Genomic DNA, 24,800 nt, shown 5'->3' with positions numbered 1-24,800 from the left:
TGTCTGCATTGTTTGTGTTCTTTCCACCAATGGGGCAACTTTCTTACAATTTGGAGAGTTACACACTCTCCCAGGATTTTATTTCAACCATTCATTCATAACTTCATTGGCCATTCTAAAAAATACACTATAACACAAACAGTCTATTGAAAAAAAAAAAGACTGTAAAACTACCCAGAGTGGTGGCATAAAAGTTTCCCCTTCATTACAACTATACCTTCACTGCAGATAATGAATATCGGTTTAGGTTTTTTTTAAGTTTGTTTATAGAAATAACTGAATTATTATGAAGCTTTCGTGCTTTTGAAGATTATTTACATGCTGCAGCCGTTCGTCATGCTTTGAAAGTCTAGGAGCTCCCGCTGTTGCACACTAATATTATGCATATATAATGCATATATATATATCTATATATATAATGCAATAAAAAATACAGCAGAATTTATAGATGTACACAACTAATGGACTGTGTAAACAAGGCCCAAGGTTGCCATCAGTGAACTGAAAGACTTACAATTTGCACATTTTCCTCTATTGATTGTAAAAGTACAATTTTTTTCACCCTAAGTTTACCTAAAGAAGGATTATCTTTATCTGAAGATACATATAAACATCTCAGTGAAGCATTTCAGAGCAGGGTATTATGGGTAACAGGCTTGCAGAGGAGTTGATGCGCACACCTCTCAAATCACAACTGTGTATGTGCAGACCTTTGCATCAAGCAAGTTGGCTGGTTGATTCCAGTCCTTTTTGTATCCCAGCAACTTTTGTGTAAAAATATATTCCCCTCTTTATGGTGATGAATCGCACACTGAAACATTTAGGTGAGGGGGAAACATTCAATCCTGCCCTATCTGATGTAGTGGCTGCATTATATCGCTGACACTGCAGGACTTCATCGTCACATTAATTGCTGCGCTCAGAGGCGGCCTTGAAAATCCTGATGTAAAGCAGATTGCAACAAAATTGTTTTCTTTGTACCTGCTTTATTACTTCCCTGCTCCCCGACAGAGAGGCCTGATGCATCTCATGCTGGGATTTATCTGGCGGTGTCTCATCTGGTGCATGAGTTTCTGTTTTCTTTAGCGGTGGCAGCTTTCCAACTGCGCTGAAGCACCAGCACCCACTGCTCTGTGACCATACACCACACCAGTCCACGCTAATGGAAATTTGGAGGAGGGAGATGCAATAAAAGGAGGCAAGGAGGAGCCATGTGCAAGTGTGTGTGTTTGGATCAGAATCAGTCACATAGACGCAGGAAAGGCAGGTTCACATACAATAGCAAACACTTTGACTGAAACTCATAGGGATGGAAAGCGACACAGAACAGCAGGGCAAGAGGAATGGAGTGGTGAGATTCTGCTCCTCTCCCAAGGTAAAGAAACAGAGCAAACAAAAGAGACAGAGTGGTTTGGCTAGAAGACAGTGAACCAAAGAAAGAGAAGGGTGAGATAAAGAAGGGGAGTGTGTGTTCTCTCTTTAAAAAGAGAGAGGACCCTGAAATTCTGTTAGACACTGTTTCTGGAACATTTTGCTTTTGTAATCTTCCCTTACATGCCATGTGTCTCTGTCTACACTCCATCATCGTTGTCATAATTACATAATGATATTTTTAAGTTTATTCCCATAATTCTGTTTTACCATGTTATGTTTATATATTCCTTATCAAAATTCTCCTATTGCAGATGTTTAACAGTATATCGTATAAGAACCAGGTGCTTGGGGGCTGTTGGCCAACTCCTACCACTCCTGCCATGTTTGTGTGTGTGTAACTGAGTGAGATTAATGTGTGATAGGGTATGGAATTGTGTGTACAGTAAACATGCCGGTGATTCTGACAATGCAGACTAATGATGATGTATGTTTGCTCATGTGTGCATGTGTGTGTGAATGATAGCAACCTGTGTGTTTGGCTGTGTTGCAGAATCTTATGTACACACGCTCAAATGTGCATGTTGTAAATGAGTAGCTGAATCAAGGGCGCAATAGGAGGAGATCGGCATGAGAAAACACCATTTCTGCTCTGCACACAAACACGTCTACTGCAGACATTCACGCAAGAGCAGAATAGGGAGGTGATGGGGGGTAAAAGCATGTTTTTTTCTCACATGTATACTGTGAAAATATGGCCCACTGGGTTGTTTTTCTTTGTTATTTTAGCTATCATGTCTGCGCAGTTACTTGTATAAAATGCCTATCTTGCTTCTGTTATTGCTAAGGCTCGCTGTAGCTAAAAGTGAATAGTATTTTTGTATCAGCAGGCATTGTTTCAAGTGGCTCCGACTGTTACATTATTCTCACTTGTTGGTGCTGTTGAGGATGTTGAGGATGATAAATGCAGCATGCTGAAAAACAAGTGAGCAGAGAGAGATCCACTCGGTTAGCTACAATGTAATGTTTAACCTCCTTTTTGACCTGATAGAACTATACTGACCTCCAAAAACACCTGGCTGACTGATACACAAGTGCGCTCACACACTGTCTCTCTCATTTCTCACTGCTTCTCACTACTGTTATGTTTTATTTGCTCTACAGTCCCACAACTGACTAGTTTCTGTCTGTATCCTTCCCTCGGTCACACACACACACACAGTTGTGTTTCCATCACTTCTGGGGACATTACATAGGCTTGCATTCATTTCCTGGAGGCTGAACCACCACCTAACCATGACAATAAACATTACTTGTCTTATCCTAACCCTAACCATAACCTAACCTTAAAGCAAGGCTTCATCTTGATTTTTAACAATTTATGTTGTGGGGACTTGCATTTTTTTCCCATAAGTGAAGTGGGTCCTCACAGTGTGACTGTGTAAACATATTTTTGTCCCCACATCTACAAGAATACACACACACACGCTCTCTCTCTCTATCAGTCCTGTAACTGTCCAGAGTGGGTGGAGGCCTCAGAATGACCTCTCCAGCTGGCACACTGTGTTCTAGTATTGTCCTAACAGCCTTGCCTTTGAGCTGTATCACAGATAATCACATTGGACCCGCCTTCTCAAGCTTAAGCTGTCAGTAATGCAAAATAAGCCAGGTTCACACACAGACAGTCAGGAGTGTATTACAGTCAACTTTAGATCTTTATTATTAGTTCCAGCATGTATATATTTATTTATTTAGCAGACCTTTGAGATGAGGAAATATTATATATATATATTATATATTTTGTATATTATATAATATACATATATATATATATACAAAAACAGTAGTATAGTAGTAGGAGGAAAAGCTTACAACAGTAATGATCTTGTCCCAGTAGCCGTGACAGTGTGACAGGGAGACAGCATGTGCAAAACTAGGAACCTGAGCATGAAGCAGCTACATGGACTTCACTCATCACTAGTTTTGTTATTTAACCCATGATTTTCCTACTGTGACATGTCAATATGTCTTCTGTGAAAAAGAACTGTGACGTATGAATATATCTTGGCTTCTTAACACTTCAGGCGGCGCTCTGGCGGGGTGGTTGGTAGGCTCAGATGGACCAGGTGTGCATGAAGTGACTGATTTTAGGAACTGAATGACTTGCACAAATAGATACACAAATACATATGTGCTTGTCTGATATTTGTGTTTCTCTGTGCAGACACAGACTGTTCAGGAGGCTCTACAGCGAACTCTACAATTCTACAGACAGCAAGAGCTCAGGTAAGGCTGTCTGTCCCCTCTGCTGCCGGCCTCTCTTGCTGGTTCTCTTCTCCACTCGTCCTCTTTTATCAGTCTCCACACTCCACGCTTGCTGTCTGCCTGTTGTCTTGTCTTGGTGTTCCTGTCACTCATTTTCTCCCCTTTGCCTTTATTTTGTCTGTCTGTCACACATGTACATACACACACCTGTCCATTCCCCAGCAGCCTTTCACTGTCTCTGCTGCCCCTCAGTCTCTTTGAATCCCTGTCCTGTTAGGTCACATATAAAGACTCGCCTCTGCCTCTCTCTTGCTGTCCCTCGTTGTCAATGCATTAAAACTCACTATAGAGGGTTCAGCCAGATCACAGCACATGCTAACATTGTCCATGAGGCACATACTGTGTAAAAATACATACAGTAGATTGGGACATCTCTGTATTTTTTTTTTCCTATGGTGAGTTCCTCTTCCACTCACCTTCACTCCTTCGTGGTGTATCTTTCCTGACACAATAACCCATAGCAGTTCAAAATTTTTAATGGCTCCATGTTCTACTGAAGAAATAGTCCTAAAGAACTTGACAGAACAGTTTGTAGTGAATTATTGAAATGAACTTTCACCTTGTTATTAGTGCTTCTTATTTGCTGATCGCATGGCTAATCATGGCTTATCCTGTATGCGTGTTTGATTTGTGTCTTTGACAGGTGTCAGGAAATTGGCAGTGAAGAGCGGCGAAGAGAAAAGAGAGAAGATAAGTGTCCATTTCTAGAAAATTCTGGCTCAGAGGAAGATGTCCTACAAATCCTTCAGTACATGGCCACCATACTGGGTAAGTCAGTGAAATAGAGTAAGATGTGTGTGTATTATTGTGTGTTTAACAGTGGGAAAGGGAGGACATGGAGGGGACTTATGTTTGCATGCTCTTCCCTGTGTATGGGCTGATGTTGTTTCAAGTGTGTGTATGGAGTTAGTATATAGTTTTCACCCCTTTGTCTCTAGCCGTGTTCTTATGTTATTGCTAAGTATCAGTTGTGCTGTAGTGTGTTATTTTTATTACCCACCCAGACACACATAGGCACAGCTTTTTCCCTCTGTGCATGTCCTCCAGTATCAGTATTGTTTATGTGTCTGTGTGTGTATGTATGTATGTATGTATGTGTGTGTGTGTGTGTGTAGCGTCAGTAAAATGAAGCCACCCCCAAAGGCAAGACCTCTAAAACACATTGTAGACACTTTTAATGAAAATGGGAAATACAGTATCATGGCCTAAGTAGGGCACGCACGGATACTATTTACACATGAAAAAACACACACACACACCGTATGACTCACTGTCGAGGCTGACATTGTCTCTGTGGCCTAACATGAAAAAACACACACACAAACACACAGTGTCCTGGTGAGTCACTCAGTACAGCTTCATCCTCAATCTGTACCATCTAAGATCTCTTCCTCCCTGCCTCTACGGGCTTTCACGTCCCTTTAATCTTCCCTCTCTGTCCCGTCTTTCTGTTGTGCAGAGCCACCATCACTGTATGCATTAACTGTATGGTACTACTGTATCTAACTCAGTGTCTCAGTCATCTTCTTGTCGCCTCTCGCTGTCTATCCTTTTTCAGCTTTTCACTTAATCTCTCTCTCTCTCTCCTTCTGTCTTTGCCATACTTTCCTCTCTTCATCTCTTTCAGCCTTCCTCATGTGTTTTTATTTCTTTTTTTCCCACTCAGTCTCTGAGTTCATCCCTTTACCCATCCATTTTGTGTCACTTATCGGGTTGCGAGTCATGGAGGCAGCAGGCTAATCAAGTAGCCCGGAGATGCTTTTCACTGGCAGGGTTGGAAATTAACTTTCTTGTCCACCTGCTGCTGTTGTTGGTGGATTCCAAAATCTACTAGCGATATTGTTTTAAACAGCGGCATTGTGTAAATGCTTGTGAAAAATTGTAAAGTAAGAGCCAAAATATTCAAGCAATAAATATTTCCAGGGACAATACTGACGTTGTCTCTCTATCTCTCATACACACACGTAGTACACACAAACACACAAAACTGTGAACTGATGATGTGATTCAGGCTGGTCAATGCCTTCATGCTCAGTATGCTTCAGAGTTTACTTAGCTGTGACTAAATTTTGACTGGGAATCTTGATAATCGTTATCTGCGCTGATAAGCAGTGTCACCACACTCGTATATTATCAGAACTGATTGGTCTTCACAGAGTTTGCTTTTGGAAAGCGGTGAACACGGCCATGAGTGCATGTTGGCTGTCTTTACAAAGTTACGGTTCGCAAACATTGTTTCCTGCTGGTGTTTATCAAGCGTCCTTATTTTTATTTGTTTTTTATTTACCTTATACTATTTCACTCTCACTTTTGTTCACCACAGAGTCACAAAGCACAGTCCTGGAACAAGCAAACATGACACAAACAGACCAAGAGGGGCACTAGCCAGCTTACCAAGACAAACAGACAGGCTAGAGAAATGCACATAAACTTAAGGTTACTGTTATTTGCTGACATAGGAGAGAACCTCTTCAAGTCTACCTGATTGGTGTTCCCACACTCTCATGTAGTTTTTCTTCCTCTTGTCATGACCAGAAGGATAACTCTGCTTCATCCCCTCAATGAAGTTGTAAACATTGGCAACTGCTTTGACACGATGGGGAGGTTGGCCACTTTGCTTTGCATACAAGGCTGCCTGGCTATCCTCCTTATATTACAGTGTCTGAGTGAAACCAGCAGACTGATTTACCCATCACTGTGTCTAGTAGGTCGAGTTCATTCACCCACCACTACCCAATATCACCCGCATTTGGCTGGTGGTGAATGCTAATTTCCAACCTTGCTTCACAGCCACATCCTCCAGCACTTCCTGGGGGATGCTGAGGGGTTTCCTGGTCAGATGGGATAAATAATCCCTGAATCATGTTCTGGATTTGCTCAGGGATCTCTGCCCAGATGTACCCAGAATACATCCACAGGGAGACGTCCAACAGGCCCTAATGCCAATGAATGCGCCCAAACCACCTCAAGTGACTCTTTTCAGTTAGAATGAGCGATAGTTTTTTTCCCAAAAGTTGAGCCAGCCATCCTGCAAGGAAAACCCTCTATGGCTCCTTGTGTCTTGTATACAAACAGTATTTTAGAGTCAGTTTTGCACGTCAATTAAAATTGTACATGTGTGTTTGAACGTATATTATCTGTCTGTTAAGGCTAATTTGACAGATGTATTTAATAACTGTATTTCTGAAATCTGTCTTAAAAACTAGTGTTACTTCATAATGCATTGTTTGCCACTTTCCTTGTGTAAGTCTGTGTAGTTGCCGAAGTAGTGTGCTGTTATGTCGCCCTCAGTGCTTTCTGAATTTAGTTTATTTTCTTGCACATTTTTGGATTGTACTGATTTGATCTACTGATCTATTTTATGGTGTTAGGTTTTATTTATATTAAATGTCAAATTTAAATAAACCTTTAATCCTATTTTTTGACAGTTTTTATTTAGTCAGTAAGCATGTGACACGATTATTTTATTTTATCAGTATTCATTATTTAGCATGGCTTTGATGTGTGATGACTTTGATCACTGATCTTCTGCGGTTGATGCGCTTTAAATTATATTTTCCTGAAAGAAATCTTGGACTAAACATGTCACAGAGCAGAGGCAATGTTTCATGTGAAAGGAAGCTGCAACAGGAAGCGATCATACACACTTAGACACAGTCACGTGTTCATGTACTGATTTCTGCACTGAGTGTGTGCTTTTGGTCAGGTTAGGTTTATTGTCATGTATGACTGTTGATTATTTGTGTGTATCCCCAGAAGAATGCAGTTCTGCATCACTGACACTGGTGTTTTCCATCTCCTCTCTCCCAGGAGTACCATTCTGTGAACTGCGAGAACATTTTGGAGAAGAGTTCTTCGGCCTCTGCTTCGAAGAAAATGAACGAGTTCTTCGGGCTGTAGGTGGTAACCTCCAGGACTTCTTCAATGGCTTCGATGCCATTTTGGAACACATTCGCACCTCCACAGGGCGCCGTGCCTCATCTGAGAGTCCCTCCTTCCAGTGCAAGGATCCTCATGAGGAGGAGAAAGGGAGAAGAAAATTGGTTAGCATTGGAGAGCGAGGAGAAAGAGATGGAAGAGGGAAGATGTTGCTTCTTCATTGTTTTAACCCTGCCCCTGTTGTTGGACTGGTTATGCCGGGGTTGATCCGTGCTGTTGCCAGGCGGATCTTTCATTCAGAAGTTGAGGTGGAGGAGGTGCCACCTTTAACTCCCTTATTGCCCAATGAAGACACAGAACATACAGACGGTGACTCCACAACCCCCACCCCAACTGCGTCCCCCAATGCCTCACCCTCACCCTCCTCATCCCCATCCCCTCCCTCTCCTTTCCCAACATCTGTACCCACAGTTTGCTTGTCCTTCCAAATCCAGGAAACACGCCCTCCTTCTCTCTCTTCCTTCCCAAATGCTGCCTCGGTGAGCACTAAACGACCTCCCCTTTCACTCTCCACTAACCCCAGCGATCTGCGCATCGGCCTGGCCACCTTTTGCCGTGCCTTTCCATTTCACCTTGTCCTGGGGCCTCGCATGGAGCTACTGCAGCTTGGAGAGGGATTGAGGAGACAGGCTCGTATTGAGCCTCACCGGAGCCTCTCTTTCAGGGACTGTTTTGAGATTGTCTCACCCAAGATGGAGCCTTCATTCCAAGGCATCCTTCTGAGGCTTGCATCCCCATTTACCATCCGTACCAGACCTGATACCATGCAGACTGGCACCAAGGAGAAGGTAAAGATATCATAAGTGATGACACTGTAAAGCCTCCTTTTACTATTGTTATTTAAATAAACAAGGCCAGGGTGGTTTATTTCATTTTTGTATCACTAGAGAGTAGCTTGTTGTAGAGCATATGGTTCTGTGTTTACACTGATGAGAGAAACAGACTACACTGGCTATGTTTTGTCACCCAAATGCTGTGGTACGATGCTCTATGATGTTGTTTTTTTTGACAAACATGGAGTTCTACAGGCACAAGGCAAGTCATGACACGGCAATTTTTAAGCTTTAAATCTACCCATTTAACCAAATCGCTAATTTGAATTATAACTTAACATTGTGATGTCATGGTCAAGCATGGATAGCATCTGTACTGCAGAGGAAAAAAGCACAAAAATCACCAGTTAAATATGCAGTCATGTTATGAAATAAGACATTCATTTGAAACACTGGAAACTCGTGCAGTAAGGCCACAATTTGATTAATTTTCCAGTTTGTCACAAATGTCACCAGTGAATGCTGACACACGCATTTACGGAGTTTGGTAAAGTTCAATATATCAGTTATTTGTGCTTGTGTGAATCATAATCCAAAAAGTTAAAAAAAACCATTTAACTCTGATTGAACTTTTGTCTAGACTTTACGCAGTCCCACCACATGCTGTACCATAGCCACAAGCCTGCAATGTTTTCACATGGGAGGAATGAGTGTGGAGTTGGTTCCAGTTTGCCAGAAACAATTAATCAATCTCAGCTGTATGCTATATCCAGTTCTTTATTGACTGGATGCCCTCCGCAGGCAATAAGTGTCAGCACCGAGCACCCTGATGCTAAACAGAACTGACAGACAGGAGACTGATCAGTCCAGCCGCTGTGCTGTATTTTGTACACGTGTGTGTTTGTGCATGGATGGATGTGTTAGGCATCTCATCCACCACAAAGGTATAACCTAGGTTTTTGATGTTTTTTGGCAACAACGTTGTACCAGTTCATTCTGGATTAAAGGTACAGTTACTCTGGAGAGACTCTGACTGAGGCAGTGGTACAGGGGAAAAGGTATTTGTCGGCTGCACATCACAAATGATAGCCTACTGTCGGAGCCTGGGAAGCTGTTGAGGGGTCACATCTTGTTTAAAGGTACATTTTGTTCACTTAGGCTGTGAATAGTAGGGAAACAAAAGGGGACTTTTTAACTTTAATACAGTATTATATAGTGTCACTGATTCTGAGGCAGCTTTCAGCCTTTGGTTGAACACAGTTCCTCCAAGTTACTTCATTTTACTGGTTGCTGAGGCAACCAATCTCATATACTGTATTTACTGACTTGTCTCATACATTTTCAACAGCTGTTCCAATTCCAAGTGTTGCTTACCGAATGGCTTCTCCAAATAGGAAAATATCATTATATGTGAATGAACAGTACAACAGATCTGTAGCCAGAGGCAGATGGTGTGGTTAAAAGTTCAATTGTGTCATGTTTTGCCTTCTTGTCACATGCCAGTCTTTGTCTTGGCATGTAAAAGAAAGCCATAGACAGCTAGCGTACTCACACAGCACTCAAACCCTTTCATATAAGTAGTATTTGCAGATTTGTTTCGGTTTTCTGAAGGATCATTGATGTGTACTGCAACTTCCTGTCAATTTATGTCATGTCAATGTTGTAGAGAATGTTTTATTTATGAATATGGAGTCTAATAGATCTTGTGTGCATCTAGATATTGTATTGAAGAATGTGTGTACAGGCTGAGTGTAAGGACTACTGCTCTTAATTATTATCTTGATAGATAGATAGATAGGTAGATAAATACTTTATTGATCCCGAGGGAAATTCAAGCACTGAAAAATTATTATGTTGTTTTGCCCCTAAAATGTTATAAAAACAAAAACAAAGATAATGTCTAAAAATGTTTTGTTTTAGTCATCCAGCAGTCCAAATTCCAAAGATATAGCTACAGTTTATTGTCATGCATGACAAAGAAAAACATAAAATTCTCGTGGTCTGTTTTCTGTTGAACAACTACTTGATTAAAGGACTAATCGTTACAGCTATCCTGTTATTGAATTTCAGTGACATTTTAAAATGTCATTGACGGTGATTGTTAATATAATTAGATGTAGTAGTTAGTACACAGAGCTCTGTATGGGTGATTTTGATCACCTTTGGTTATATAAACCAATCCCAGGGCAGAGGAAAAACACAGCTACACACTGATGGCAAACACATTGGAACACACCTCCTTATTGTTAAATTCAGGTGTGGTATGAGGCTGTTTTTCAAGAGCCTTTATAAGAGAAAATCTTAATGCTTCAGCATACCAAGACATTTTGGACAATGCTATGCTTCCAACTTTGTGGCAACAGTTTGGGGAAGGTCCTTTTCTATTCCAGCATGACTGTGCACCAGTGCACAAAGCAAAGTCCATAAAGACATGGTTGGGTGAGTTTGGTGTGGAAGATCTGGACTGGCCCACACTGAGCCCTGACCTAAACCTCATCAAACAGTTTTGGGATGAACTGGAACAGAGACTGTGATCCAGGCCTTTCCATTCAACATCAGTGCCTGACCTCAGAAGGCCTAATACTTTTCTCCATATAATGCATGTAGGTTCACAGATTCTACATACATGCATGCAGATAAAAATACACTACAATGCTGACATTCCACATACCCTCAGGCATAGCAGCAGGATTCCCCTCTTCACAGTTAGACCTCGAGTACCTCTACAGTACGTCCTCTCTGCAGCTTTCATCTACTCTCTGTCAGTGTCTCTCAGAAATTCTCTGTCATTCGCTCTCCCTCTCTGCTGCTTACCCATTTCTGTCCTTTTTTCTCACAATGCTTTCCTGTTTCTCCTTTCACATGTTCCCAGTATTTTTATTTTCTCCCTGTTACGCTGTCAGGAAGAAAATTGATTCTGAAAAGGTTTGTAGCTGTCAGAAATGGAAAAGCAACTGCACTTGCTCAAAAATGCTTTTTCTCTCATGAGTCTTCCCCTTTTCCTGTTTCACTACACTCTGTCTTTTCTGTTTCACCCTGTGTGTCTGGCAATATTACATTCTATGGTAGTTGCACAGATCACTCTCATGTATTTTGCTGTAACTGCTTGCTCATTTCTATAGATTATAGTGAAGCAGTGTTTACATCTCTGTCCATTTAACATGTGCAAATATATTTTCAATGACATATGCAGGATTTTCAGGGAACCAAGGAAATGCATTTGTAATTTTAGTGTTATCCTATGTAACTGGAAGATGAATGTATACTGATGCAGAGGTTCCTTACATGAAAGTTATGATTTACTTACATCTTTCCACAAAATTTTTGTGGAAAGAATGTCTGAGTTAAATCTTTTAAGATTTGAGATTAGTGATATTGACAGTATTTGTAAATTAATGACAAGAAGCACAGTCACGTGATTGTATCTGAGTTCAGGCTCAGCTGACATATATGTCATCTGGTTCTGTGCTGTGACTCCTAGAAATGTTGTGTCACCTGGGTAGAGAAGCAGAACAAAGGGAAAGAGAAAGGATGGGCTGGCATTTTCACCAGAAAGGGCAGCGAGAAAAGGCGACAGGCCAAGGTAAAGAGGCCACAAAAGAGCACTCCCTGTGCTGCACTTGTGTGTGTGTGTGTTTGAGTGGCCTGTAGTGTACCTTCAGTTTGACTTCTTTCCTGTCTTCGCCCAGGGACATGCGCTGTGCAAGAGGCATACGAAGACCTTCTGAAAATGTCAAATAGCATCTCTCTCTGTCTGCTTAGTATTAGCTCTGTGGTCAGCACACAGGGGAGTGTGCACAGGTTGCACTGCCAAAAGCTCTCCTCTAACCAGCGTATCATCGTGTTCATCGTGTCTCCTCTATCCTTAATGGGAGTCCTCCCTCCCTAATCTTGTGGTCTCCGTCAAACAGAAGTGGAGCAGCTTTCTGCATAATGCATCAGTTGATAAAAATACGACTTAGAGTAAATGCATGCAAAATGAGTTTCACTGTGCTGTTGATTGATTGACTGAATTATTTGATTCAACCTCTCCAGCTCCGCTGACCTGGTGGAGGTCAGTTATCAGTAGGTCAGTTTTGTGAGCGGTTCTTAATGAAAGGTGATGCCCTTGAAACCTTGAACAGAACTGAACTAATTTCAGATATCAGCATACACTCAACCATTGTGTGCTTTATTGGCTTTCATACATGAACATTCATGTGGAATTTAGCCTTCTTGATGCATATTATGGAAAACACGACCGTTGATGCTATTTGGCCGGGATAAGCCGTGGATGTAGATGCACTTGGACGATGATTCTTTCTTTCTCTTAAAAATAACAGGATGAATAAGACAGAGAATCTGTGAATCACAACACCTACCTCCACAGTAGCGATGCCGTCTCCGTAAACAGCCAAAAGTTCCCAGACTCTTTGGGTCATAGAGTCAAAATTCTGGTTAGGATTATTCACTTCTTTTTTACGGACTGTGTGGATGTTAGATAACAAAAATGAAGAGTTGGAGCCTGGGTCAGCATCTATACTCAGTTGATTTTGAGCAGTTGTTGTAAGAATGCCACCTTTTGAGTATTGAGGTACAAGAAGGGAAATCGAGGATGAGAATGATTTGTGAATCTTTAGGATGTTCAAATTTGCAGTGTCATACTTTGTATTTAACAAATGCTACAGTATTGCATGTGCATTGGCTGCAAAATGAGACGTGTTTGTGTTTGCATGTGTGCACCTGTGTGTCTGAGTACAAAGAGTATCTTGACATTAGCACCACCTTTGATCTGTTTGTAGATAAATCACTGCTGCGATGGTTTGTTTGTTCAGTGGAGAGTGCTTTGAAAATCTCTCTGGCCGCTCTTGATACATTTACAAAACACGAAACAGGGCAAGTGAAAATACAAGGGAGGAGGAAAGAGAGGCAATGAGACAAGGACAAAGCGACAAAGACATTTTTATTCTGGTTGTTGAAACAAAGATAAAGAGAACAGAAATGTGACTGTGGGCTTGATACAATAATAACTGGCCTTTAGATGGTAATTAGTATCACATGTAATCAAAAGGCTGTTTAAACAGTATTGACTCATGTAACTGAGTGTCTTTGGTTACATCATTTCTTTTCTTCAGAAACTAAATATAAGCACAGCACTAAACATTTCCACTAACCTTTCAGTTCCGCAAACCTTTACAACAGCTTGGTAAAGAGTGTAAAGTCAAGAAGGTGTGACCTGGCAGCAGCACTGTGCCTTCTGAATGAGCATCCTGTATGTAGGCTAGCATTGTTCCCAAGGCTGTTAGCTTAGTTGGTGTTTGACTGAACAAAAGTCTCAGGGATGAAAATTTAATCAGACATTTCACATCACATCAACTTTATGATGGTAGATCTTGACCTAAATATCACTTTAAAAGGCTGGTTTTCTTTATTTTGTAACATTTGGGCCTAACTGCACCACTTTTCTCGTTTTAATAGTTAAAAGTTCCATATATGACAGTCACGGCCATCAACATCAAGTAAAATATGCTTTAGGTAAAGTTTAATGGACTGACAGGCTTTTATGCAGCGTTTTAATGCTTCTGATGTGTATATTTGCATTCTTTGGTGTCACAGCTCACAAAGAAATAACAGATTATAAGCATTAGTATTATTAGACTGCAAATCGACTGCACAGCTTTATTAACGGCTTTTGATCGATTAATCAGGGAAAGTGCTGATGTGCATTCATGTTACCACGGTTACCAAATGATTTGCGTTGATATATACATATACCTATATATACACACACACAACATCAATTATAAGATCTTGAACAAATTTCGCGATCAGCAGATGGATTTATTTAGAGGTAGTTTAGCTTTTCATTTCATGCTAAAATAACATCTGCTATCATAAAGTCATGGGCTTGACTTGTTTGCTTTCAGACCACAAACAAACTGCTTCAGAGTCCGCTTGACCACAGACCGAGACCAGGTGGTCTCAGTTCAGTCGTTTGGTCCGCACTGGGATTTGATTGACAGCGTTCACACCAGCCCAAACTAATCCAAACTTGCCCCATTAACGGGTCACATGGACATGGGTTTTATTTATTTGAACAGGTTAAGTGTGAAAGCACCCTAAAGGGTAATTATCAGACTGCATGACCAAAGTTCTGGTCTGTGAAAGAAATATATGCACCAAAGGTGTTTTATGCAGTTTCTACTTTACATCAAATTGTCCATCAACTGGAGTTTAAAAGGGGTCTAAAATTTTCAATGTGATGCAGGCTGACTGTGTTCTTGGATTCTGACTGACGAGTTTCATCCAGTGCAGTCATATCAGCCTCTTATTCAAGTACTAAATGAACTGACCTTTCAGCTGTGATTTTTATTTTTTTAAGAAATGTGACATCAGCATTTTAAAGCTTCTGCTGACTCTCTCCTGACTCTCGCACCTGAAACAGGAAGGCACAAGGCTGCAATGTAGTGTTTGTCTAGGCTGCATGTGTGAGTGTGTGCCTCTGTGCTTGTGTTCATGTTTTAGTGTGAGAGTGCCATGAAAGAGAACTGCACAGTATAGCCAGGGTCTGACAAGATAAGAGCATTGCAGCATTGTGTGCGTGTGTGCGTGAGAGAGGGATGAGAGAGGCTGACTCATTGACTCTTTGCTGCTCAGTGCTTGTTCATGCAAATGAGAGTCTGTTGACATGCCAGAGTCTGCTCACAAAAGACAATCCATTAGCTGTCCCTTCCACCTTCTGCCATCCTTCTCTTCATCTTTCTCCCCAGTACCTCGTCTCCATTTTTCAAGTCCAGTGCGTTTCATTTTCCCCATGTTTCCTCTCTTTCTGTCTCTTGTCTCCCTCTCTCCTTACTCCCCCTCTCTTTCTGCCTCGATTTCCACCTCTGGCCTTGTCAGCTACCTTCAGCTCCCTGTTGCCTATGGCGATAACAACCTCAATCTGTACATTTTGATAATCCTGATGTGTAAAATGTGAACATCACAGTGTGTGCTGCTCACGCCTCGCTATTATAAGGAATAACAACATTTACATATATTTGCAGTATAATAAAAAAAAATGTAAAATGCACAAGTTCTCAATGGAAACTTGCAAAGCTTTCAGAAATGTGAAAATCAGTCACTACATACTGAGTTCCATCATCCCACTGAGGATGTCTTTGAAGGTGACTGACGTTTAAGGGAGAGTGGGGTACACTAGGTTTGCAGCAAAGTCATTTAATTGCAATATTATAGAATCGGACTTGAGAGCGCAGACAGTGGCCAATGCTGGTTGTCTCTGAATGTGAGATATCAGCCCAGTTGATCAGCAGGCCGATTACTACCACTGTTGAATAAACAGGAATGTGCATCCAGTGGTTATATGCCAAGAAAAAAAAACTGAAAGCAGTTGTGTCTGACAAGTACCTTGTAAAATTATATCTAAGGAGAGAGATAATTCTGCCATCGATGCATTTTTTAAAGGAAGGACTACTAGAGCAGTAGTTCCTGTTAAGATAATTTTGCTGATGTTTTTAACCAAAAACGTACCCAATACAATGGTTTTCTTTTTACTGCACAAGTCATCCGCGCAAGCTGTTTTCATGCTCCGATATATAAAATGCACTGTAACAAGCATAATTTATCTGTGACGAAATCTCAGAGTAACAAGGGCAGAACTACCTTGAAAAAAAATGTAAAGTAGTGACCTTGAGGGCTTACTGTAATTGTGTATCAGTCTGCTTCGAAGAAAAGTCACCACTGTTCATACTGCATCAGGACACGACATCCTGGCCTCCTGTAACAGTTTTCTTATCTGCTTTTATAAAAGTACAGTTCACAATCTCTACTTTCTGCCTCCAAAAAGTTCATTCACGTCTTCTCTTTTTCACTGTTGTTTCAATACGGTTTTATTGTCTCGTTATACTTTTCCTGCCTCCTTTTCCTTTTCTCTTTTTCATCCCTCCATCCAGCTGTTTCTACAATGCTAATACTGCTCATCATTTTCCCCATTTCCCCCCTTTAATTCATCCTTTCCATCTTACTTTGTCTGTCTCCCATCTCTTCTACCCTTCCCCCCGTTTCTTTGCCCTTCTGTCCTTCGTTGTTCACTCACCTCCTCTAGCTGTGCTGTGATGACAGAGATGCAGGCAGAAGGAGAGTGCTGAGTTAAACAGAGACGCACAACTAGGCCAACACAACTGCCTCCAGGGATGTGTGTATGTGTGTGTCCATGTATGCTTGTATCCGTGAATCAGTGTGTGCGTAAGTTTGTGACAGAGTAAGACAGGAAATGAGAGTGACAACGAAACAGAGACAAACACTGGGAGTAAGGCAATGGACACAATTAGTGTATATGATTTAAAAAGCCATCACAACAGTACAGTTAGAGGAAAATTTCAACCTTTGTAGTCTGACAGGAAAAAGCAGTGATACATTTACAGAAAAACAAAATAGCACAACATTAAAGTAAGCGTGAACATTAACAGCAGTTTGTCAGTCCTGCAGAATGGATTGATGAGGGTGATGGCTCCCAGCAGAGTGCATCTCCTGATCCTACCATGCAGGGAAACACACATTTGAGTCATTACAGTGCACATAGGAATCTGACTAAGTCTGGACTTCACAGTGTATTGACCTTAGTTTTAACCTGGTTAACCTGGTTGCTTTATAAGCTAGACCTGATTAGTGATTGTTCCAGCCGGTGCTTGTCAACTAAAAGTGCACCCAGCAATTTTTCATTTGAATGAAAAATTTGAATGCAAGGCCGAGCTGCACAATCAGCATTGCTGCTCGTAGTGCTTGTATGACAAACAGCCTTGTAACAAATCATTACATGTAACTGTAGCGGTCTCATTTCACAAAATGACCCCTCAGATATACACAATGGATTTTCAAATGATTAGGAACATCTTAATACTGAGTTGCAACCCATTTCTATTGTCCTCATGTCAGTTTTCTGAAAGCCTTTGTCATTGATATAAAGGATAACTTTACTCATGTTTGCAGCAATAAATTAAGTTAGTAAACATTGTTCCTATCATATGTGTGTGTGTGTGTGTCAAAGAAGTACTGAATCACATAGATTTCTGTTTCAGGAGATGACTGTGTCTCCAACCAAGATCCTGTGGGCTGTAGGCTGCATATGTGCATGTATGTTTGCATGTGTGTTTATGTCAAAGGCAGTATGCGTGTCTCCCTGTTGGATGTAATCTGTGTGTTTATGTGTAAGGAAATACTCTCTCTCTCTCAGTGTGTGTGTGTGTAGATGTAGACTGTATGTATTATGCAGACCTAGGAGAGCCTTGTGCTATAAATAAAACAGGGCTGCAGTGTGCTCACTGGCGGAATAATCTATCTGACACTATGGAGAAAGAGAGGGAGAGAGAAAGACAGAAAGAGAAGAGCACAGACAGAGAAAGTGTGCGACAGGCAGGAATGAAAGAGAGATGAAGATGGAGAGAGGAGCAAAAAGAAAAACTAAAGAAAGGAGGTGGGTGCAAAGACTGAGCAGGAGAGAGATAAATCGAAAAAAGGGAGAAGTTGAAGAGTGGTTTATCCACACGGCCTCTGGCAGAGCTAGTTAGCACCATGAAACAGCCAAGAGTTGGATTCGAATGGGCACTAATGTCTTTCCTCAGCATCTCCTTGGGTAATCAGCTACCCATGTCTGTTTCTGTCTTTCTCTTCAACACAGTTTGTTCTCCTCACACATGTGTTAAGGCCATTCCGCAGGTCCTGCTCATATTTATCATCATGTGTAACTGCTTGTGAGCAAAATGTCGAGAGGCTAATGAAACAAATTTTTATTCATATTTTGCAAATACCGTTGGCAATAATAGTGCAGTTGTTTGTTGATTTGCAGCCTTGCTGTGTTTACTGAAAAATATGTCTCTTGACAGAAGTTTTTAACTGATAAGTTTGCTTTTTAATTTGTCCTATATAGTGAGATACTTCATCTTTAAAGACATTACTTATGATCATATTCAAGTGTTTGTTGTTTAAGTACATATGGATGGACTGTGTTGGTCTGACCAGTAACATTACGATGACAGGATTGTCTCCTTCCTTATATATGAAACCTGGCCTTGCTCAAAGTGCACCAAATCACAGTAATCTACAGTTTCTGTAATTATAATCTTTTCTATGTATGTATATAACATGTGTGCTTGTTATTGTAGAATACAAATGGTAGTTATGCAGTTAGATATGGGGTTACATAGGTGGTTTTAGGCCTGCTCTATATTCTCAACATTATTCGTGTAATCTACAGGTGAGAATCATGTTGCACACTTTATTCTAATATCTGTATGGTACATTATGGACACTTTCTAGTATGTTATTATGTAAATAACCATGGCTGTCTAGATGTCTGTGTTTCCACAGACCATGGAATTTGGATAGTGAAAAATTAATTACATATTTAGTTTGAGATTTACCTACTGTAAATTCTTTTTCTTTCAGTGAATACCTATTAAACAAAAAACAAACAAACAAACTCAACCAATGGCATGACTTTCCTAATATGATTGCTCTCTATGCCAGGTCATGGAGCTGAAGGGTCAGATGATCCATGTGCCCGAGTCCTGCTCCCTGATGTTTCTGGGCTCGCCACGTGTTGATAAGTTGGAGGAGCTGATGGGCAGGGGACTCCACCTGTCAGATATTCCCATCCATGATGCCACACGGGATGTTATTCTGGTGGGGGAGCAGGCCAAGGCCCAGGATGGTCTGAAGAAGAGAATGGACAAACTTAAGGTAGACTGTTTACTTATTAATTCTGGATCTATTCGTACTTCGAGAGAGAGTTCACAAAAATATACAGTAAGTTTTCCAGGTCTGTAGTTTTGTTTTCTATCAGGCAAGAACTCACTGAAGCAGACATGTTAAGTGTAATGCATCAGCTGTACTGAATGCTTAAATCTTGGTGTTGCCTGTTTGAATCCATACAGGCTGGAAGAATGTGGCTCCTGGGACTTGATCTATAATTTGCTTTCAAAGTACCTTTGAGCAAATCACTGAGTCTTGACCCATTCCTATACACTGCTCACTGCATTAGTCTCTCTCTGCAGCTTACTCCCCCAGGCCACTGTTAAAAATAGCTATAGCTTAGTTCACTTGCCTCCTTGAACAATGGTATAGCGCTGCATCAGACAGATTTGGCATTAAGAAGCTTGCCTGCAGACACAGATAAGCATATGCAGATACACACAATCAAAAATAAATCAAACTAATACATGAATACATTTACATGCACCAGCAGTTTTAATTTGGTGCAGTACTCCCACATCTCAGCTTCATTTTCATCAGTGCCGTCATCAAAGCAAAGCACAAAACATAACAAAACCTTTTAATCTCCTTTGCTTCTCTCCTTTCCCAGGCCACCTTAGAGCGAACTCACCAGGCACTGGAGGAGGAAAAGAGGAGAACTGTGGACCTCCTGTATTCCATATTTCCAGGTGATGTGGCACAGAAACTGTGGCAGGGTCAGCCAGTGCCCGCTCGAAAATTTGATGACGTTACCATGCTGTTCTCGGACATCGTGGGTTTTACTGCTGTGTGTGCCCAGTGCACACCTATGCAAGTTATCTCCATGCTGAACGAGCTTTACACGCGGTTCGACTACCAATGTGGCATTCTGGATGTGTATAAGGTTAGTAGACAGAAAATTGCACACATGTTCTTTATGTGATGTAGCCATAATGGTAGCACTTTTTCATTACAGCTTGGTAATAACATGGTAATAGTGGGATAATAGTTTAATAATAATAAGTTAACAGCATGTAATTGCCAATGCAATAACCAGGTAATAGCATGGTATTAACAGTGGGTATTTTTAGGTAATATTGGACAGAAATGTATTGAACAGGGTAATTGGAGGCCAAAAACAAAAGGCAAAAGACAAAACTTTTAACAGCGAAGTAATACAGGTTACACTTATGGGCTGATAAAAGACGTGTTTCTGTTTGATTGCAGTGACGTGTGACGTGGCGCCGTCATTTGATTCTCTCTGTAATTCTTGATGTTGCACTCTGAGGTCAATATTGCATGTATTTATGCTGTAATGGAAAGACTTGTTTCAGTAATTAGCCTGTTTTTAAATTAGCTAAGTGGCTAGCTTAGTTGGCTTACCCTGTCTTAAGCCAGTTTGTACTTCTTTGTTGATTTTGCACTGTCTGATGTGCAAGGCATCAACGTATCAAATGTTTTTAGTTGAAAGTAGTTACAAATTAAATAGAAACATGTAGTTTCAGCCCTGGTTGTTGCACAGAAACTACAAGTGTTTCCTGGTTTTCACTGCTTCTTGATGTTTAATTTAATCTAATATTTGCATTAAATTAAATTAAAACAGATTGTTTAGCATTTTACAGTCCTGATTAAGAAACCACCACTAACAAGTCAAATCATTTAACATATAATTTGTACAGTATTATCTCGAAGCTAATTATAATGTTTGGAACATAAGAGAGGACGGATATTAGCATTTTAATCTTGATTTCCAAGACATTTCTCTTGACTTTGAATGCATTACACTCATAGAAGCATTCAATATTGTGATAAAATCAACCTGTATTACCTCATTATTATCATATTACCACCCCATTAACATCACCATACTATTAATTCTAAACTGTGAAACAATGTGATAACAACAAAGAGATTTGCTTAAAAACTTCCTAGGGTTTACAAGTTTCCCAGGAAGTGATAGTTTTCTTGGAAGTAAGGGTCGCCAGTTATGTTTGATCAGCGCTTCTCTGTGTGCACTACATATCCTTGTGTGTGTGTGTGTGTGTATGTGTATGCACTGATGTGTTGGTGTTCTTGTGATGTGGAAAAAGTAAGTGATTAATGACTGGTCTGTGGAAGCTTAACATAGATGTGTCAATATTTTCCATGTGACAGTGTGGCTTGGGCCTTGTTACAGTCTTCACTTTAGTGTGTTGTCTTTCCCTTATTTCATCCTTCCTTACAGATCTGTATTTCCCACCATCTGTACTCTGTCCACCTTGGGTTCTCTCCATCATCACCACTGCCATCCATCTTTCCTTCCCGTCTCATTACCTCAGTCTCTTTGAGAACGATATATGCTTGCCACTCCACATAAGAAACATGCATTTGCTCTGTTATCTCTCACAAATGTCCTGTCTCAGAAAAGAAAAGGAAGAAGAAGGAAAAGGAAGGCAAAGAGATGGAGTGAATATAAGAGTTTATGTGTATAGCAGATGGAGAGTGAGTGTGTGTAAAAAAGAAAGCAAGAACAGGAGGACATAGTGAGGAGACTGAGGCACCCATATGTTGCCATTGTCATGGTTACTGTCGAAATGATTTAGCCGGTGGCAGGCCTAAATGAGAGCAATTTGTCTCCTAGTTTTCCTTTTCCCCTCCTTGTTCTCCTTTTGTGCTATCTGTTTTCTTTCTTTCTAAGGGCAGTGTCAGCTGCCATGACACCTAGCTCATGTTGTCACCTGGAAATACGCCAACACATCCCTGAAAGTAGCACTGTCTGTTTGCTTAGTTCACATGTGTTCATTTTGAATTTGACTTTGGGAAGTCACTCTTACACAAAGACGACTTGCTACCACTCCAGTATCTGGCACAGAAAGCCCAAACAGGGACTAGGAATTACTTCTTAGCTCTGTGTGTGCATTCGTTGTGAAAAGGTATTGGAAGGAGCTCATTACACCATTTGCTGTCATTATAGTAAGAGAATACTTTATCAGTACGAACAAATGTTTGGTTGAGTTGTCCAAATTAATGACGTGGGAATGTGGGAAACACTACTCTTGTCATGAATTTCAGCTGATAACGATGGTACTGGTTTGTTCCAAGCATCTCTCTTGTATATGGGAGCTTAAAGCTATATTATCATTTGTTACATTATTTTTGACACTTAGCAGAAGCCAATTAGCTTTCATATGATATATATATTGTACAATATGACACACATTTATGTTTAATATTGTTCATGATCCCTTACAAATGAAATAAAGTAAACCTTCTTGTCATGCCTTTTACAAAATACCGTAAAACCTTGTTTTATGCTGGGTCAGAATGCAAGGTGCTGTAAGTTGCTTTACTGAGATCCTCTCCAAATGCTTATCACTCTTATTGTGAATAATATTGACCAAGAGAGAGAAACAGTTACATCACAAGAGGAATGAAAGGGATGCTTTTAATTTCCACTACTCAGTGGGAATGTATTGACTTATTAAAGAGTTTTACACTTCAACATCACAGCCACGCTTATTCATTTCAGTTTCTGCCCCTCCTCCTCCATTTCTCATACAGATCGAGACAATAGGTGATGCCTACTGTGTGGCAGGAGGACTTCACAAGAAGGTTGATAGTCATGCAAAGCCAATTGCACACATGGCTCTGAAGATGATGGAACTTTCAGAGGAAGTGCTGACACCTGATGGGAAACCTATCAAGGTGAGTTTTTATTCATTCTCCACCATGCAGGGGTCTGAATCTTTTGAGCCCTTTTTATATGTAAATATATATATTTATAAACGTAACTGTGCACCCTGATTGTTCTGATGCCTGCAGTGTATTCTTAAGTTGTTTACAATCTCGTGCTTCAGCTCCATGACACAAATCTATAACTTTGAGCAATATTTTTTCACTTCTGGTGGAGACAAAAGAGACTAAAAAACGAAAAATGAATACATTTTTGGCAGTGTTATTGAAAACTAAAATAAATTGCCAAAAGATTTACTTGGGACACTGCCGCCCTTAAACCAACTGCAAAAGACTTTATTTAGAAGTAAATGAATTGGCCAGTATTATCACTTACAGCTGAGGACAGTTTTCAGAAACGCAATAACTAATATCTGTGAGCCTGTGTCTGTTTTTGCCTACAGTTGTCATATTGTCATCCCAGTGTCTGGACTTGAATGAAAAAATCCTGATAACTCTCAGTGCTATAATCATTGTTTTATTTACTTTGCAGAAAGACACACAATTTATGTAGCTTGAAGGCTAAGGTGGGAATACAGAGACAGCAAAAACACTGCCTCTCAACCAAGGATGCAACCACATCATTTTTCACATTCATATAATTTTCACTCTCATATGAAATGAAATGCTACACTGCAGAACCTGACTGTTTCAAAGGAGAGTAGCACTGCAACTCTAGCAGGCTGAGGTGGCATTTTCAGCTACTTACACTGCAAAATCTGTCACAACTTTATACAAGGGATAATGAAGACTCTGACCAACTACTCCTCACATGTGTATCACTATAAAAAGTCTGTGTGGAAACAATCAGCACACATCAATACTATTGTTACACATATCCCTTGAAGTAATTAGATATCACTTGATATCAAATCTCCAACTCACATTATTAAAAGGTTATTTTACTTTGCTTTGACACACCTTAACCCACCTCACAGAGCAGTGTGCTTATTCCGTGGTCCACTCTTATGAGTTTTATGAAGTAGTTTTCTCATGATAAATTAACAAAACACACAATGTGTTTTCTCGAGATAAATTATATCATCACATGCTCACAGCTTCCTTATTTTTTTTTTATTTTTTACCATTTTTACCATTACGCGACATTTAGAACAGTTATGTTGCTAGAAGTGAAGCATGTGTCCAATATATCAGCTGCAGTAAAATGACACACACTTGTTCTCAGAATTGAAGTTGTAATTGTGTAAGTGCCCATTAGCTGTGACTGCTACTTTTAAAGCATTGTGTGTACTTGTGGAGTTAGAGAGAGAAAGGCAGGTTGTTTGTTGCATGCCTTGAAATGTGGAACACAGGATATAATTTATTTATATCTTTCCTCAGTCCAGTCCCCGTCAAGGTCGCCCATCAGCCTAAGGAACTCTGGGAGTGAGGGTGCTTACTTGCACTGTGATAAATATGAGTCAAAGTCATTACCTACACCAAGCCGCGTTTTATCTCTGGTTTTGCACAGGTGATCAGTGAAACAGAGCTCATAGCTGTAGTGGAATAGTAGTGTAGTGTAATTGCAGTGGAGAGAGACAGTTAACTGTTCACATCCTCTGTATGGACTCATATTAAAGGACAAGACAGGTGTCAGGCTAGATTTTTTCTTTGCTGTGAACAGTTCTCATGACATAAAAACAAAAGCCCCTAACTTTTTAAAAATTCTGTTTAACACTGGGATAAGCTCCAACCCCCCTGCGACCCTGACGGATAAGCAGTATAGAAAATGGATGGATGGATGTTTAACACTTGCTAGAAACTATAATACTCTGTTTTTTCAGGAAATGTCTTTTTTGAAAAATGAAACTACATGTTTGTGACTTGTTTTTATTTATTCATTATAAGAATTTAATTGGCTTGGGGCCAGTGAGAGTCACAGACATCATGGGTAATTTGAATTAATTTTGAAGCATTTAGAGATAGACTAACACATTGTTGGTTGTCTTTTCAAAAACCAGATAACAGAGATCA

General features: G+C 40.4%; 1 protein-coding gene across 2 annotated transcripts in view; it reads left to right on the top strand.

Annotated features, from left to right (window-relative positions):
* Positions 1-24,800, top strand: part of gucy1a2 (guanylate cyclase 1, soluble, alpha 2) — a 35,549-nt gene that overhangs the window by 4,866 nt on the left and 5,883 nt on the right. The window contains exons 1-7 of one of the 2 annotated variants that reach the window (XM_046388824.1): positions 463-1,375; positions 3,596-3,657; positions 4,340-4,464; positions 7,507-8,423; positions 18,912-19,124; positions 19,747-20,019; positions 22,656-22,799. In XM_046388824.1, coding sequence (XP_046244780.1) covers positions 1,310-1,375; positions 3,596-3,657; positions 4,340-4,464; positions 7,507-8,423; positions 18,912-19,124; positions 19,747-20,019; positions 22,656-22,799 — 1,800 coding nt within the window. In that variant the 5' untranslated portion in view covers positions 463-1,309. Of the gene's footprint in view, positions 1-462; positions 1,376-3,595; positions 3,658-4,339; positions 4,465-7,506; positions 8,424-18,911; positions 19,125-19,746; positions 20,020-22,655; positions 22,800-24,800 lie in introns of those variants that run through there. The other variant, XM_046388823.1, reaches the window with a different exon arrangement.

The sequence above is a fragment of the Scatophagus argus genome, chromosome 5 (assembly GCF_020382885.2).
Source record: "Scatophagus argus isolate fScaArg1 chromosome 5, fScaArg1.pri, whole genome shotgun sequence".
Taxonomy (NCBI): domain Eukaryota; kingdom Metazoa; phylum Chordata; class Actinopteri; family Scatophagidae; genus Scatophagus; species Scatophagus argus.
The sequence above is the reverse complement of the archived record's forward strand: the minus strand, read 5'-3'. Positions and strand labels throughout refer to the sequence as shown.